Genomic DNA, 18,777 nt, shown 5'->3' on the forward strand with positions numbered 1-18,777 from the left:
AGAAGCAGGCAGAGTGTGCCATTGGTTGATGTACCCACATGGACATAAATACGAGATAAACACTGCGCATTAATAAAATGCACTAGATGTTTGTTAAAAATTAAAAATACATCATGTAATATGTCAACAATTGAGATTGGTACTTCGAATTCTTGCACAATATACGAAGCAATTTGTTGTGTTATGTGTTCGTTTTCACTTGAGAGAAGAATACACAATATATAGATATCCGTGGAGTTTCCAATATTTGCTGTGGATCAATTATTCTGTAATGTCATGTACAAAAGGGCATTTTTTGAAGAAACGTTATTCATTTTGTTATTCACTCCTGATCATTGTATTGATCAGCGTCATCATCACAATCTACATTTCATGACATCAAACTATTATATTCGTTGTTAAAAAGAATTCAAAGAAGATTGAAAATAACCTTTAAAATAAGTATCAGGATAATGTGCAATCACACACGAATGTCATTGATGTATTTGCTGCGTTGTAAGTTTCATTTGTAAACATGCATTGCATTGTCTCTTATAATTCATTTATCTACTTTGCAGTTTAAATTTTAAATGCGCATTCAATTGTCTCGTTAAGTTACTTGATCTTGAACTTTAATGCAATGTACTTGCTACACAAGTAAATCACATCTTTTTAGTGGCCTTCATCAGCTCTCTGCTGTTTGTAAAAATTTGTTTATGAAAATTGTTCATCATGCTGTTTTAATGCAGGAGAATTTTGTTTAATTTGCTGTAATCCAATTGTTTTAGACCTTTTTGTATAAATACTTATTATCACAATAAATGCTGCCAAACTATATCGACTGACTAAATAACATAGCAATTAAGCAACCACTTCGAAATTTGCTAGACCAACAGGTTAAGTATATTAATTGTTTTTACATGTCAATTAGACAATGGCATGTACGCGTAAAAAGACAATTGGCTGTAGTCAAGTAGGTGTTAATACATCAAACTATAGTCGTTCAAATAAGTTACATTCTTTTATTTCATCCATAAAATATAATTTAAGTTTTTTGTTTTAACATATTTGCTTTTGAAAAGTCATGTGAAAATCTTGTACATGACTAGAGGAAATCACTAAGACAATTTACCGTTATTTTGTAATTAGAATCCACATATATTACAAAAACAAACAACCAAAACTAGCAGTTAAGGAAGCAATCCCATTCAAAAATATTTATAATTATGTTATAATTTGACTTCTGCTTTGAAAATAGAGAAAAAGGGACTGTTTTCATTCAAATTTTTCATGTTTTACTCAGAAAAAACTAAGCAAGACAAGAAATGTGGTTTAGAGCTTCTGCCAAGGGGCCTGACTTTCCTTGTGACACTCGAACATTATTGGGACTTTGGCCCCACCTCTTGCAAGGCTTTCCACAGCCTCGTCGTGGGATCGGACGTACGCTGTTGCATCTTCTGGTTTGATCCACAGTATTCCCGTGCATGGTTTGTACAGCAACGTGCCGGTCTCGGTGTCTATGCACATTGGTTTGCACATTAATCCGCATCCGTGACTTGCAGTTACCATGGAAATAGACGGTCCGACCACTGGAGCCCGTATGGCGACGATTGCGTGGGAGGAGGCTAGAGCTATGCTGTTGTCCACTGCCGCGTAGTCGGTATATTCTCCAAGATAATTTAGGCCTTGTGCGGACACTTTTATATGAGACAATATTGAATCCGATGACAGACATTTCATACTCGGTATCTGGGCAGAGAATTCGGCACCAACAGCGTTGTATGTCACTTGAACAGGAACAAAAAGCCAGTCATAAGCCGATGAGTTGGTAATGTAAGAGCTAGGGTTCTCCATATATGAATCTAGTGTGTCCCACACCGGAACGGGGAGCAGTGGCATTGGTTCTGCGACTCGAAATGCATGTCCTGAGTAAACAGCTTGCGTAGCTTCATCGACGTTTTGCCCTGTAAACATACCGCTTGCATTGTTCCTAAACAAAACGTCTAATGTTCGATCTTCAGATACTGAGGCAAGAAACTTTGCTCCTATTGCAAGTGGTTGCATGATATTTTGCCGAGTTGAATTATCACCAACAAATGGGAAAGGTGTCATTTGTTGCTGCGGTACGGCCCTCCTTTTACGTCTAAAAGCTCCCATAAGAGCCATGCTTGCTTGAGCAATCTGCGTCCTTGGTTCAGCGGGAGGCGCCGGGAACTGTCGGCCGACGCCGAGAGTTGCAACAAAAGCCCTTGCTCGTGCTGCTCGTGGGGATGCTGCCGTTCCTGCAGCAGAGTAACCCATCGGACCTGGAGATCCTTCATCGGGTGAAAGCCTGCGTTCACGTGATACGCATACGCCACGGATCGGGTCGCATCTTAAATATGGAGAGCCGCAAAACGGACACGTTGGAGAACGTTCGTATCTATACCAGAATTGTGTCCAGTAGTTTCGATAGCCATCAATGTTGATGTATCCTTGTAGTGCGTCCATTGGTCTGAGTGCGGCGTGTAGATCAGGTACATGTGGATAGTCAGTGTTTGGCTTAACTCCACAGTCAAAGAATTGGTGAATGCGGAATATTTCCCAAATATAGTCTATAAATGCGTGGTGGAGGAAAAATACTGGATCGAAGGCGGCTGTTTCAAGCATACTTAACTGTCCACCGACCCACATGTGAGGGCCACCATGCAACGCATCAAGATCGAACATAGGTGCGGCAGTTAGAGGGACGATTTCGCTAGTCAGACAACGCGTCATTATATTTCTTATACTCTCTTTGGTAAGCAGCGAACTGTTAAAACCTATATTTCTTCCTAGGGGACCATTATGTGCTGCAAAGTATCGGAAGGGTCCCGTGATAACCGGTCCATCACCGTTTCCAAAGAACGCCGGTGACCACACAATTGAGTGTACCGGATTGACCATGTCGTAGTCAAGCGTTGAGTCCCAGAACGGCAGTGAAAGTCGTCTGTCAATTCGTCTGATTGCTTCCTCGAACCTTTAACAAAATAATTCCAAAAGTATAGACGACTCATTTTTGAGAGGGATGTAACAGACTTAACTTAGTTTCATATCAGAAATTTAAAAATTTGAATATCAACTTTTAGAGTTCCGTACATGGCTAGGTAGACTCTATGCCACCCAAGAAAATTTGGACCCCCATGAGCGGAGTCCACTGTAATTCCCATATGATATCTGGCGAAAATGTCATACACTCCGTTCTGAAATATAATGTAAACATACGATTAGAAATATGATCATTAATGCAAACATGAAGTAGGTCAATGGTTTTTGTGTTTCATACAAATCACCATCAATACTTCATTTTCCGTTCAAACGTACGACGTTTAAACCTACTCCCATCAGTGCAATTGTTACGAAAGCCGACATGTTATTGAGGCATTTTCCCGTGAAGAACAACAACATGTTTTCGTTTGCAATAAATCATGTGTGTGTTTCCCGAAAAAATACTAAAATGCATATTCCCATAAGTGAGGAATGGATTCGATGAATTAATTGACAAGGCACCAAATAATAATTTGCTTCGCCCACTAAGTTACATATAACGATCATTCCACTACTCTTAGACTTTTTGCTTTTAAAAACAAAATGGCTGCAATAATCGGTATCTTATTGGCTGATCAGTTAGTTTGATTGCGAATGGTATTTACTATATGTTAAAACATTTTATTTTCCTACCATTTTCAATATGCGCACTACTCCAAAAAATGCTCTTCTTTCTCCGTCGGATATTCGTCTGATTTCCCGTCGGACGCGGAAACCTGTCGGCGGAAACCTACCACCTGGACCACCGGCCTGGCGCTTGCTTCTTGAGTGCTTTGACCGTGATGTTTTCATCATCTTATTGAGCGATAAATATGCAAGTAAAAATCAATAATTAAATATATTACCTGACCGAAATATATTTATATCGCAGTAAGGAAATGCGGATGCAAGCAAACATAATTTGCATATAACACATTTCTGGTCCCTGCCACTAGTTATACCACGATATAAACATTTTAAAGGTATGTAGATACTACAAATCGATGACAAACTTCAACAAAATCTTGTTATACAGGTCGATAACATAGAATCTATGGTAATTATTTCAAACCCCTATTATAAGAAGTATCTTGCATTCATATCCATGTAACAAATAGGACGCTCAAAGACGCATAATTTATCGAATACAAAAACAACGCTTTAAAAGTAATCACGTTTGCACATACTTAGTTTTCAAATGAAATAGAAATTCAGATAAGTTTAATTATACAAACGATCGATTTTATAAGAAAACGAGTATCATTCTAGCTTGCAATTATGTAAAAAAAAAATCTGTCTTATCATATTTAAAAAACTAAAGTCTGGCATTAAGGTTCAGCTTACGGATGCTAGAAGGCCATTGATGAAGTCTTTGTTCGTCTGAGTGATGTTGTAGTCCTCCCAGCGCACCATGTCCGCTTTCCACACGAACTTTTGGATACAATAGAAGTGCACATCCTCTGGCGTCTCAAGTCTGGGCACTTCGGTGCCAGCGTAGTCGATCCCTTTCTCTACACTAGCCTGTTGTCCAGTATTTTCCCGTTGTTTGATATTTAGACGGGCTACTGAGGCCAATGGATCTGTGGCGTTTGCTAAAGCAGTAAGTCTGTTTACACATTCCGCGAGCTCATGAGGCAAGAAATTTCCTAGCGGGTCAGCATGTATTATAACCGATACACACAAAACCACCGTGATTTTCTGAAAAATAAATCAATAAATATGAGATACAAATTTTAAAGCATTCATGTCCTCAGAATACCTAGAGTGTCCTTGGTTACTGGGACGTGAATTTGTAAACCCTTATTCCAGGATAGAACTCGATGACGCCGGAATATGACCTTTAATACGTAAAAGTCAAATCATTGCATACATATATTTTCATTGCCTTTTGAACTTTGTTAACATACGTTTCATCCGTTTATTTGTATCGTATACATGTATGTTTCATGAAGTAGCACATTCTCTTTCGATGTTTTGTCAAATACAACACAAAATGATCGTTAGAAAATTTTCATATACATGTGTAAGCAAATCAGGTAATTGACTGTCGGTACGCAACCGTTATTTATAATTTATTTTAATAACTTTATTTATTCTAAACCATCAGAGACGTCTCTGATACCATCGATTCCCAGTGTATTTCGATATTAGTAATTCTGTGAATTAGTTTGTGATTTGGGTCCTATATACAACAATATGAATGCACCGTGTCTGACGAATCAAAACAATCAACTTGTAGCGCGTGCACTATTTTATTGCCAAATCAGAACAACCATTTACCAGCGCCTGTACAACAAATGGTTTTAATGATGATACTAATGGGTTGTTTAAACTCTGACAACGTTTATGTTGCGTGCAACATTTTAAATGCACCAATGCAATGTGTTTAACCCATGAATTTCTCTATAACAGCAATAGAAATAGTATTACCCAGTTCAATTAGATTAATGACGAGTTGTATTCCATCTCATATATTGTAGACGTTTTATGTACTCCTATGCAATTAACAAGCCAGATAGGATGACGTCACATTCTAACTTTTTGTTAATAACAATCTGAAGTCTATTGAAGCATATATTTTGAAACCCACAAACGGTCTCCAGGATATGTTTGCTCTATGGCCATTCATATGAATTTGTTATGTAAATTGCCTTGTTATCACAAATTCAACAATATATAGCCATACAAACTCTCATAAACAGAGAATGGGATTATTGAGAAAGTTAAAGCCTATTAGTCATATTTAACTATATTGTTATATTAATGATAAATCTTTATAGCTTCTGTTCCATAAAATTTAAATTAGTGTTTGGGCAATGAAATTCAAAATACAAATACAATGCAATTAAAACTGACAACGGCACTGTTCATTTTTTATCAGAATGTACTTCTATGTAAAGCATGCACTTGGGTGATATATTCAATACGTTTGCATCAACTTATTATATAATTAAGGATTAATAATTATAATGATAATAATACACAAACAATAAGTTATCGAATATCCCACAGCGAAACAACAAAAATGTCCTTTCCATTTCTAACTGTCAAAGCTTTGCTTTATAAAAGTTTAATAGTGTATTTCAGTCTCACTCTTCATGATACATAATATTTACATATACATTCAATAAAACAATCATTAAAACCTTTCTAAAAGAAATATGAGAGACTCAATATTCATGTTAACATTCTTATTACATAAGACGAACATTACTATAGTGGCAGAGCAGAACAGATAATGGAAGAGAGATAACCCTAAAATCCAAATGTAATTTGCTCATTGAGGGTTACCTCCCTTCCCCACAAATTCCTACATTATCCAGATGAATGACAAGACACTCGTAATGTGAGAGGCAGGCAAACAGCCATGGCAGACAGACCAGGCAGAGACTATAATCAATGTTTATCAACCAGTCCAAGCCAGCAGACCCAATTGCCCACCCACCACTCACACAGCTTTTCCACTAATGTATACTAGATAATGAAAAAAACATACATCATAATTATTTAATACATTGAAAAAGTTATATGTAGATAGACCTTAAATACACATGGATTATTAATGCCAGAAAAATTGTCTTCTTGTGGCACATAAATAATACTTAGGCAAACAGTTAAACTAATTGTATGCATATGAATGAGTAATAAAGATGTACACCATAGTGGAATTGGGTTAGATGTAATATGTGTCTGTATTCGTAAGATTAATAAAATATAAGAATCATCAGATTATTCAAGGTTCATCTACCTTTAACCAACATTTTCTAATTTTTAAAATGCAGTTACATTTAAAAACTTATATGAGACTGAAATTTACAATATCACAGATATAATAAATGTATCCATGTCCAAAAGTTGTGTGTTTAAGCCATGTTCTGTCAGCATACAGAAAAGATTTGGCCTATATATACGTAGTACAAAAATGTACAAAAACACTTGACCTTGGCCAGAATATATGATATACAACAATGTTAAAACAAGCAACATTGGACATGGGTACAAAAAACAACAAGTTATATACTATGTCACATACTTACATATAAAATAGAGGAGCAATTGCTTATCATTATTAAAATTGGAATTAAGATGCCTAAAAAAACGATTGAGAAGACCAGGTCACTCTCAATCAGATTGGGTGTGATTCGATTAGCAGATACTTCTCAGGAGTGATAAAATGTATTATAGTACATTACAAGATAAGTATTGATGCAAAGCATCAAAGGGCGTCGGGAATTTCAGTGTAAAAGGCACTCAATGAAGTTACATGGAACGATTTTTTTCTACTGTAAGTAGCCGATTATTTTAAACAAAATAGAAAAAGATACTGGTATAACCATTATATATAATTTTGTGTTATAACCCCCAAATAACCATTATTTATGATGTTGTGTTATAACCCCCAAATAACCATTATCTATGATTTTGTTTTGTAACCCCCAAATATTTCATAGTTCATTTTATTTACATTGTTTTCCCTTTTCTTTACTGGCATCCGTGTGCAGTTTTCATTAATGGAACAGAACTGTGTAGGTTTTTAAAAAATCTGCTTCATCTTGTAAGCGTAATTTCATATTTTTCGCAACTTCAAGGGGAGATGATTCTGAACTTATTCTTACGTTGCTCATTTACGATAGGGGTTGAGTACTCATTGATATGAAAACACGGTAAAAGTTTGAAAAAAAAAATGAATGAAAACTGTAAATTGCATAAAGAAGCTGCATTTCACAATACTTTGAAATTCAGTAAAAGATCATAATAGATTTATTGCTCCGATATTCATCATTTTCAATAGGGTTCGAGTAATACTGATGTTAAAACACTTAACAAGTTTGGAAAGATTCAGACGAAAGTTGTGAAATCTTTTAAACAAGTGGAAATTGTTCATTTTGTCAAATTTAATAGAAAAAAATTCTGGACTTATTGTCACGATGTTTCTCATTTTAAATGAGGTAAAAATGCTCATTGGTATGAAGACACTGTAAGTTTGGAAAGAATCTGATGAAAAATGTTGACATAATCACCTAACCAAGCAGTTTTTCACTTTTATTTTTAAATTCAAAGAGACATAATTCTCGACTTATGATCCGATATTGCTCGTATAGAGTTTGGGTTGGGTCCTCATTGATAAAAAGTTTGGGAACAATCGGATGAAAATTTTGGACTTCGAACAACGATTTCAAAATTTCTCAACTTCTTAGGAAGGTAACTATGGACGTAATGGTCGGAAAATACTAAAGCGCCCATACCACCTGGATAGTAATACGTGTCGCGCTTTGCGCTCTATATGTGGTTCTTAAAAAAACTCCGAGGAGTGCTTGACTCTAGGGAAACGGGTTGCTAGGACACAGCTCCTCCTTGATAAGCGGCTGCTTTCTTTATCGCAACTCATTGTTACAATCAATAATACGTGTCGCGCTTCGCGCTCTATGTGTGGTAGGGATAGTACTTAGAGCATATGATAGACAACCATAAAAATACATGGATAATAGATGTGTTGTTTGCATTTATTTGTTAATATAAAAACATGTGTATTTTTTACAAGATATTTAAGTGATGTAAGAAATTTTAATTAACGTTGTCACCACGCGTCATCCTTTAATTTTAATAAAAATGTCCAATTGTAGTAAAATGGATTTTAAAATGTCTACATAAAATAAAGCTTTATTATATTTATTAACCTGACTGAAAAAATTGTCAGTCGCCGAACTGTTCCGTTCGTGCCGGAACCCGGGATTGAACCGATACCTTTAGATGATTGTTGCGTAAACAACTTCAGTCTAACGCTCTCCCAACTGAGCTATTCCGGCTGACATCATTTATGTACTGCTATTTGGTAAAGTTGTGTATAGCGATCGTTATTATATGTCTATTAATAAACTAATACATTGTACGTTTTCGTACCACTACGCCTTCCAATAAACTTACTTGCGCGATAGGTCGTCAAATATCGTACTACATTGATTCTCCACTAAATAAGCAATTTAGAAAAACCACAAAATAAATATATTTTCATTATGTTTTGTTTTTATACAAAACCAGAAAGTTTCGCGTATTTGCCCAGTCCCTGTGATCTTTCCCCTGTGATCAGTTGTGGATCAGTTATTAATTAAAACAATTGGCTTTGCATTATTGGCAATAAATGTTGTAATTAATGTAATAGGCACAAATGCAGTACTTATTTACACTAATTTACACAAAAAATCACCACTATGCAAGATATTCCTAAAACAAAAATATATACATTGATCCGTAAAATAACTTCTCCTCCCAAAAGCGAAAAAAAATGCATTACATACTAGTCGCCGCTCTTCAGAGCGACGCCAATAAAACAATGGCACATTATTTACACATATAAAATTGTCTTCTTTGAAGAATTAGGAAACAGGTTTTGGCTAAAATTCTTATTATATTTTCATTTGTAAAAAGGAATTCTAACTTGTCAACATTGCACATATTTCTGAATGATATTTATAAGAAGGTCTCATGTGTAAATGTGCGCTTATATAGTTTGTTAGTTTTTTTGTAATAGACAGTGCATACAGATGTAACAAAAACATAGTAATTCACTTTGTATTTATAGGCGCTTTACATCACATAGGATAAAATAATCATATAGATCATATAGAAATCAAATATCGCATAATAGTAATACCATATATCATTTAACTCAAAAATGCAATACTTAAATTAAATATTTATACAGATCGTTTATGTAAATATGTTTTGCAATATGTATATGACTTATTGTAACATTTGAGTAAGACCCAAACTGCCTAAGTTTCCCGACATGAACATTTAATTTTAAACTACCCAACAGACGGATATTTAAAAGCGCTTGACATTTCCCGTTGTCAAATTGCAATCATATCATCACTTTTATTGTTCAGGTGAATGTTCCGTTCTCCCAATACTTTTGTAAATATTCTCAGTTTTCAAAACTAATTTTACTCTGCTATGGCTGCGATTTTAAATATTTTATACATCTTGACTTTTTTTTAAATCAGTTTTTAAATCAGTGGCATGACATATTTGTTTTAAAATATGCACTTTTTTAATGTGTATATACGCGTTTATTTCAAGTTATTTCTACTACCTTATATGATTGGAATTGCTCCTTGTAAATAAATTAAAATAGAACGAAAACTTACCTGTAACAACCACATGACAAAAGTTTTCCAGACGACGACCTTGAACGGTCTGAAGTTGTACTAAAAGACTTGTTTATGTATAGTCAGCATGTGAAATAAAATGAATGGTAACCCTTGACATCCCATATTCCAGCGGCATAGCAATGTTTAAATATGTAATGAGGTTGAAAAGAAGAATAAAGATGGCATGCAGCCTCATGATTATGATCATATACACTTTTATCGTTATTATGTTTATACACTAAAAAAAAAGATTTGTGAGTACTATTAAATTTACAGTTTTGTTTTCTCATTCGAACAGACTTATTTAATTGCTAATAATGTTGAATAAGGGTTCATAAATAATTTACTTTCTGGTATATTGGGCATTTTCAGACTAAAAAACGGATGAATTATTTGACATTATTTTGATAAGGGTAATTATTCTAATATCCTGATAAATATTAAACAAACATAATTTAGTCTTGGGTCCTAAAGCTACGTACTTTATATTGACCTTGAACAATTACACTAGCCAAACAAATGCAAACAACTTAATGAGTGATCACAAAAAATGTGTTGAATTAAAAAAAAACATTCGTGATGCATTTGATGCACTTAGACTTGAAAGGAAATGCAACGTTTTGATGGATAGATTGAAGCACCAAAAGACCTATGAACTTTCGTACCGTTGTGTGACAAGACAAAATTTTGTTTAAAGATATTCCGCTCATGACAGTTAAAAATTTACATATATTCATACTTGAGTTAAATTAAAAATTGGAAAATGCCTAATGTGTATTAGGTGTGAATCTCCTATCAGCCGTATAGTAATTATGTTAGTTTATTGCATATATTTAATTTTATAAAGCCGTGTAAGGCGTTTCGCCGCATGAACGTGGATGGAGTCTTCTCTGCGTTAATTGTCACCGCATAGACTAGAATGCTTACATCCGTTAAAACGCATACTTGATTCTCATACACAAAACATAAAGCACGATGAATATTGCTTCATTGTACCGCGTTACAAGTTAAGGGAGAGATGATCTCTGTCCGATTGCTGTTTATCATCCATCCGTCCGTGCGACTTATTGATACTATATTTCATCAGTATATATGTTTTCTATTCAATTTTTTATTTAATATATTATAGCTCATAACATCATTAATTATTGTACATTTCATCAGTATATTTAGTTCCATTCATCGTCTATACATTACAGCTAATTAAAATGTTAGCGTATACTATATTTATCAAATAAGTTTGTTCAATTCATTTTCAAATATAACAGTGTGAACAGACGTCTTCATTAGAGGTGTTTGATCAGACTCGGGAAAGTTTTACACGTATTGAAATAAACCTTATTACCGAAAACATAAATTGACGGCAGGGAGGGGGGGGGACATGTTTTCACCGTAGTGTCCTGTGGGCCATTCCCAACCAGGGTTGGGGGATTATATCAAGATTGTATGCCGAAGGAAAATATCCATGGGGATATTGTCTTGGAGGAGTATTCCCATTATAATCAGTGACAATAGGCATTTTCAAATTGGTTAATACAATATTTATTTAAGTTTTCATAGACAACATGAAAGCAGTATAAAACAATATAAACATACATGCTACTTTAGGCAAGATATGCTTTACATTATGACTGTACAGTGTAATATAACAGAATTGAGAAAAAAGCTCGAGGCTAATGCTTTGTCTCTCCGCTGTCAGTTGGAAGTGCTGCAGATAAGTTGTAAACTAAAAAGCATTTAACTACAATGTACAAAAATTGCAAATAAACAAATAGTGTAGAATACCTAATACGAACGAGATAAAAGTGGAAGAGTTTTTGCAGCTTTAGAAAGTTGCGAAGAATAGAAAAACGAGTGCGGGATTGGACGTCGTTTGCAGGGTAGGGTATGTACATTAGTATTGCTAAATCTATGACTATCTCAGATGAAAGACTGAACATGTTTGAATATCAGCGGATTTTCCGTATTTGACAGCAAAGACAAGTAGTTGCAAAGTAATGGGTTGGAAACTGGACTTATTGTCAAAAAGAATTGCTCTTTTTTCATTACAAATTGAGCAATTGGAAACAAATGCTGTGTATCATCAATCTCCCACATTGACAACATGAACTTTCCAATATATTTTTTCTTAAAAATGTTTAAGTTACTACAATACATTCACAAACGTGCATGAACTATATTAAGCGTCCGCTCACAATCGTAGTAATGCATTTCGATTTTGTGTTTGCCTTTATTTAGATTTGCTTTGAAGGCAGCAATAGAATGAGAAGATCTAACAGATTCTGGAAGAGCGTTCCATGGTTAAAGTTTATTTAAGAAGGATCATGAAACAAGCTGTGATGTACATGGAATGTGGCGCATATTGTCGGAATTACGAAGCGGACATGTCGTCCTTTCATCCACGCTAAAGGGGATCAGTGCAAACAAATATGAGGGTAATCGAGAACCATACATCTTGTAGAAGAGGGTTAGTTTATGTTTAGTTCTTCTATGTTTAAGGGTTCGAGAGCCCTTTCATTATATAAATTCTGCAATGATGCTAGTGTTCCTTCACTAAATATCCGTGATGCTTCTTGTTGGATCCTTTCAAGCTATATTTCATCCTGTGTAGTAATTATCCCAGACTTCATCAGCGTATTCATGCATTGTTCTTAAAATTTGTCGTATATATAGATAGAAGGGATTTTTTATCAAGGGTAAACTTAAAAGATCTCATTAGATGTATTCCTGTCATGCTTTCTTCTCATTTGATTCAATATGGTTGTGCAATGAGCATGAGTTAAAAAAGTTCAAGCCAAGATGTTTATGAAACGATACCTCATTTATTTCTCACTCGTGAAAGAAAAGAGGGGGTGGATGGGGCGGATGATTTTCTGGATATTAATTAATACTCGGTTTTGGATAGATTAAAAGTAACCGACCACTTTACAGCCCTTGCATGGATTTTTGTCTCAAGATCAGATTTGGGTTTAGTAGCCGCATCAAACGCATTGTCGACGATTATATAAAGCGCATTATCATCTGATAAAAAAGGCGACGGGGTAGTGACTATCTCGAACCATGTTATTTATGTTACAAGAAAAAGGACAGGCACTAATGTGGACCCTATCAGAATTGATAGGAAAAGCGTCAAATTTACGACCGGAAATTACAACATACTGTCTTCTGTCGTTTAGATAGTCCTATAACCAAGAAAAAAATCCCGAGATACCACTTAGTCGAATTTTATGAATTAGGCCTCTATCAAAAGCCTTGTCACAAAATACGGCTCTAACCGCTTTGACCTCATCGAGGGCTTAACAAAAAGTGTGATAAACCGAGATTAATTGAATGACAGTGAAATCCTGAGTTATAAAACCTGATTGAAATGTGGTTAGCAAATCAATAGCCCTTAAATGGTTAAATGGTGTTTGTGGAGAAATCTTTTAAAACATATATATGTTCTTAGAATGCTTAGGATGGAGATTGATCTGTAGTAAGAAACATCCTGGGGATCTAACTTTTTGTGAATTGCGCATACATTTACATCTTTCCAGCTCCGTGGAACCATACCAGTACTAAATAAAAAGTTGAAAAGAGTAGTTGACCTGCGATTTCAGCTGCGATTTATTTTAAGATTCTGCTATTTATTTTGTCCGGAACTGAGGGCTTTTAAGTTCTTATAATAGAATCTAAGACCTCTTGACGGGAAATGATGATATCTAAGATTGGGTTTGATGCTTGGGAGTTAAGGACGTATGTATGAGTATTAGGTATCGTTAGATAAGATTGAGATTGAAAGAGGGAATTAAGGATATTTGCTTTATCAAGGGGTGATATAATAAAACTATGAATCAAGGGAGACAACTCGTTATGTGCTGTGTTATTTTTTGCAAATGTTTTTGAAGGTTTTCAAAAGTCGGGTGATATATGTTGTTGTTTTAGCGTAATATCTTAGCAACGTTATCAAAGTAGAGTTTTTTCGCTGATCTTACCAGATTTTAGTTTAAAGCGGGTATATACGATTTTTTATATGTGTTTATTTGTAATATATTGATAAAATATGTTACAAGTACACAAAATAGACAAGAAAAATTATACATTAAAGCCGAATTTCATAAAAATGCAGCAAAGACAAATTAGCGGCCCGAGCCGATTGTGACGAACATATTTTCCTACAATAACCGAAGCATTCGTCTTTGTATTAGGATTGGAGTTAGTGTGCGTGTGTCGTATGAATAGATATCGTTGCAGAAATTCAAATAAACCGTTAAACTAAGTTTAGATTAACATTGTACATGTATGATATACATGCTGGCGAATTCGGCTGTACAGCCGTTTTCAATTTGAGAATTAAATATCTGGCATATTTCGCATTTTTCGACACATGTTCTTCTTAACTTTTATTTTAATTTATATTGAAATATATATATAATTAGTTTTTTACACATTTTATATAAATTCATTAATATTTGACAAAATCGTATATACCCGCTTTAAGGTATATATGTCAATATTGTGATCGAAGCAATTATTCAAATCAAAGTTTTGCACAAGCTGAATAATTTATTGTCGTCTCCATCTTTGCACGTCCATATTTTTTATTTACAATAAGATTCGACTTTTCTGTTTGGGTGGTGACACAGTAAACCGGAAAATAACACCGAACTGTTTGGTTAAAAAAAGGCTCACTATTTAACACTGTTAATAAAGATGTAATCATAAAAAGGTCAATAATATATTCAAAGGTTTAAGTGAAATGGGTAGGTTCGTTCATTATTTGGGAGAGCTTATACTGTTAGCAGAGAAAGAGTCCGATTGGATCTAACAGTTTGTTTTATTAATGTCGAGATTGAAGTCACCTGTGATAATCAAGTGCTCAATACCTGTGTCCACTGCTAGTGATGTGGATTTTTTATGCATTCTAGTATAAAAGGACTATGGTGCGGTGGTCTCTAAAAAGAATTAAATATCTTGTATTCGTAGGTCCGGACACTCAATGACACAAAGATGAGACTTTATATGTACGAGAATGCCCCCCCTCCCCTCCTGAGGATCGTTTGTCTCTCCCTTCTTTATGGCGTATTTCTATGCCGGGGCATTAATACTCCATTCATTTTACAGCAGCCCCACGCTGTAAATTAGATGTAAAAAAACTTATTTGAACATATGGACTGTTAACCGGGCTCGGAAAAAAAAGTTTTTATAGCGTAGGACTGTCAATCCGGAAATTTTGCAGTCGACTCTCAAAACGGCCAAGAGACTTACGGGCCGTTGCGGTTGTGACCATTCTTTTTCGGATAGTACCCCTGCCAATCAAAAAAGTTCCGAAATGTTCAGATACTTTTAAAATATGTGCACTTCAAACTGGTAGACCGATTTCAAATGTCAACTTTTCCAGAGGTAAGTTTTCTTAGTGACTATAGTAAAATGACTGAAATGCTGATGAAAACGGCGAAAACTTAGCAATCAAATTAACGATTCAAGCGTTTTCTGAAAAGTTTTGGAGTGCATCATTAAATTTAAGCAATCGCAATATGAGGATACAGATGATTGACACAGACATACATTGTCTTGCTTTTTAGCACATAATACATCATTTTTATGATATAAATACATTAACCGTTACTGCTGCCGTTGTCTTGTCTCCAACTGGTACAGTTAGTATGTCGTACATATGCTGCATATATTAAGAAATATGCAACAGATGTGCGGTTACACCACAATTTCGATGACAGAGCTGTAAAAAACAAACACTCTATCACAATTTATTATGCTAATTAAGTGCGCAAATATTGATAATTGCTTGGCGTCTATTAATTATAACACAAAATCAAATGTCTCGAATGTCGAGATTATGGGCATTATACCAGACAGACGCAACACATTAAACACTTAATTAAAATTGATTATGATTGAGTTTAATTTACAGCCATGTCATGAAATAGCAAACTGTTGCACATATATGTTTCTGAACAATAATCATGCCATCATCACGTATTTTGATAACATCCAAATAGCAATTTGTTTCAGACATGATAAACGATAGTATTGCTGCACATACAAGGAAATTAAATCTTTTTTTTGACAACACCAGCCAAAGAGATACGACCTTTAATTTAGCCACAGTTTTCCGAATATTAAGTGATTTAAAGCATGTAATAATATTATAAAAAGCTTAACATTTAAAACAACATGCTTTGAAATATTTGACAAATCGTTTCATCATACAAACGAGAGCTTAATTCGTTCGGAGACATTTCTGAGAGGCACTCTCGACACCATAAGATTTTGCGCACATTTGATCGATTAATTTATGTTAATAATCTGTTTAAAAAGCTTATGCAATTGTTGGTCCTTGAAGTTTTATATATGATATATTTTTTCCATGCTGTTTTACTTTTAGCACAGGCCATTTATAAGTTATTGACAAAATTAAATAAAAAATAAACCCCTGAAACAGATTTATTGAACGATTTTATTTAAAAAAAACTTAACTCAAAGGCCATCGTCCACAACTAGACTGGTATTTCCTTTAGTTAAGTTTGTGACAGTCACAACTGATGTTTTCTTTCCCAAATAAATGAACTGATCGATTTCGTTTTGTGAGTTTTATTATTTTCTCATCAAAAGGTATTAGGGGTCGATGGCATTCTCTTATATACGCAACCTACAAATACTATTTAATGCATGTGCATACATGTCAATATATAATTTATAATGTTCACAGTGCTTCTCAAACAAATGTTACAAACATGCTAAGTGTATGCACGATCATATGTACGGTTTTAACATTTTGTTAAAATATTAATACTCACATGTTGTAGTATTTTTATCTTACTAAGAGAAGTGAAATATTATTATTTATGACTTAAAATAAAACTATGAATGTAATTTATAAATTTAGGTTCACAATAGTGTATATACAAATATACATCAGCCAAATTCGTTTTTAATTCATTTGACAAAAGTATTTTATTAAAACATTAGGTAAGTGGGCATTTCAACCATAATGTCAAGTATAAAATTAAAGAAGATCTGAAAACTACCATTGACTAAGTACTTATCATATGTTATAAGTCTTTAAACATGATTGCATTTCCCAAATCCTTATTTTTCGAATTCATTCTTGCTTTGAAGGCGCAATAAATGTAGCCATACACACACGCACGCACGCACGCACGCACGCACGCACGCACGCACGCACGCACGCACGCACGCACGCACGCACACATACACACACACACACACACACACACACCACACGCACGCACGCACGCACGCACGCACGCACGCACGCACTCACGCACACACACACACACACACACACACACACACACACACACACACACACACACACACACACACACACACACACACACACACACACACACACACACAAACACACACACACACACACACACACACACACACACACACACACACACACACACACACACACACACACACACACACACACACACACACACACACACACACACACACACACACACACACACACACACACACACACACACACACACACACACACACACACACACACACACACACACACACACACACACACACACACACACACACACACATACTTGTAAAACCTTCCAACCGGGGAAATGTGTTCTAAACCTACCAACCGGGGACCACCATTTCCACATATTCTAGAAAGCTGAAAGTGATAAAAAACAGACAAGTTTCGAACCTAAAATACGATTTTGACATAACAATTATGATAAATAGGGTAATAAATCAAAGAAAATTTTACATGCACACCGGGGAATTATGTGCGTACCAAATGAGGAACTGCGATGTGTGCAAACTGGGGAACGGTGTATACCAACAGGGGTACTAAGTGCGTACCAACTGTGGAACTTCAATGTGTACCAACAGGGGAATGGTGTATACCAACAGGGGAACTTAGTGCGTTCCAACTGTGGCACTTCAATGTGTTCCAACTGGGGAACGGTGTATACCAACAGGGGTACTATGTGCGTACCAACCGTGGAACTTTAATGTGTGCCAACAGGGGAATTGTGTTAACCAAGAGAAGAACTTAAGCGCGCTATCCCTGTGGAACTACAATAATGTCCAACGGGGAACTTGCGTTTACCAACAGGGGTAATTGTGTGTAATCATGGTACCGTTGTTGATAGGACAATGGCGTGCACGTTCATGGATAATATTTAAGTTAGTACAAAAATTGAAAAGAATATGTATGAAACAATATTTAAATTAAATATGTTTATTATATGACCTTATATAAGTTCTGCAAAAATGCCTCATTTGATTGACTCAAATATTATTCACATCAAAATAAGCATACGAGACATAACGCAAATAAATCAAACAATACATTTATGACTTTATTAGCTATAAGCCGACTACAAACATGCAAGTGCTGCATTATACCATATCAATCATGGTGAATTAATCAACAAATGAATACAATTCGTTCTTAAAACTAAAAAATAATGTTTTTGTTTTAGGCCACGCTATTTGTCAAACCGAATGAAGGAGAGGGGGAGGCGGCTTATTTGTTTAATTCCTTTTCTCCATCAGAAAAAAAAATTCACGATGTTCACGTACTATGAAGTTTTTTATCCTA

At 35.0% G+C, this 18,777-nt stretch overlaps 1 protein-coding gene across 1 annotated transcript; it reads right to left on the reverse strand.

Moving 5' to 3' along the window:
* Positions 1-1,014: 1,014 nt before the first annotated feature.
* LOC127872668 (uncharacterized) lies at positions 1,015-5,149 on the reverse strand. Its single transcript, XM_052415998.1, has 5 exons — positions 5,126-5,149; positions 4,369-4,722; positions 3,679-3,840; positions 3,097-3,200; positions 1,015-2,977 (listed from the first exon to the last, which is right to left on the reverse strand). The coding sequence occupies exons 1-5, from the start codon at positions 5,147-5,149 to the stop codon at positions 1,312-1,314; spliced, it is 2,310 nt and encodes a 769-aa protein (XP_052271958.1). The 3' UTR covers positions 1,015-1,311.
* Between the last annotated feature and the right edge of the window lie 13,628 nt (positions 5,150-18,777).

Source organism: Dreissena polymorpha, chromosome 3 (assembly GCF_020536995.1).
Source record: "Dreissena polymorpha isolate Duluth1 chromosome 3, UMN_Dpol_1.0, whole genome shotgun sequence".
Lineage (NCBI taxonomy): Eukaryota > Metazoa > Mollusca > Bivalvia > Myida > Dreissenidae > Dreissena > Dreissena polymorpha.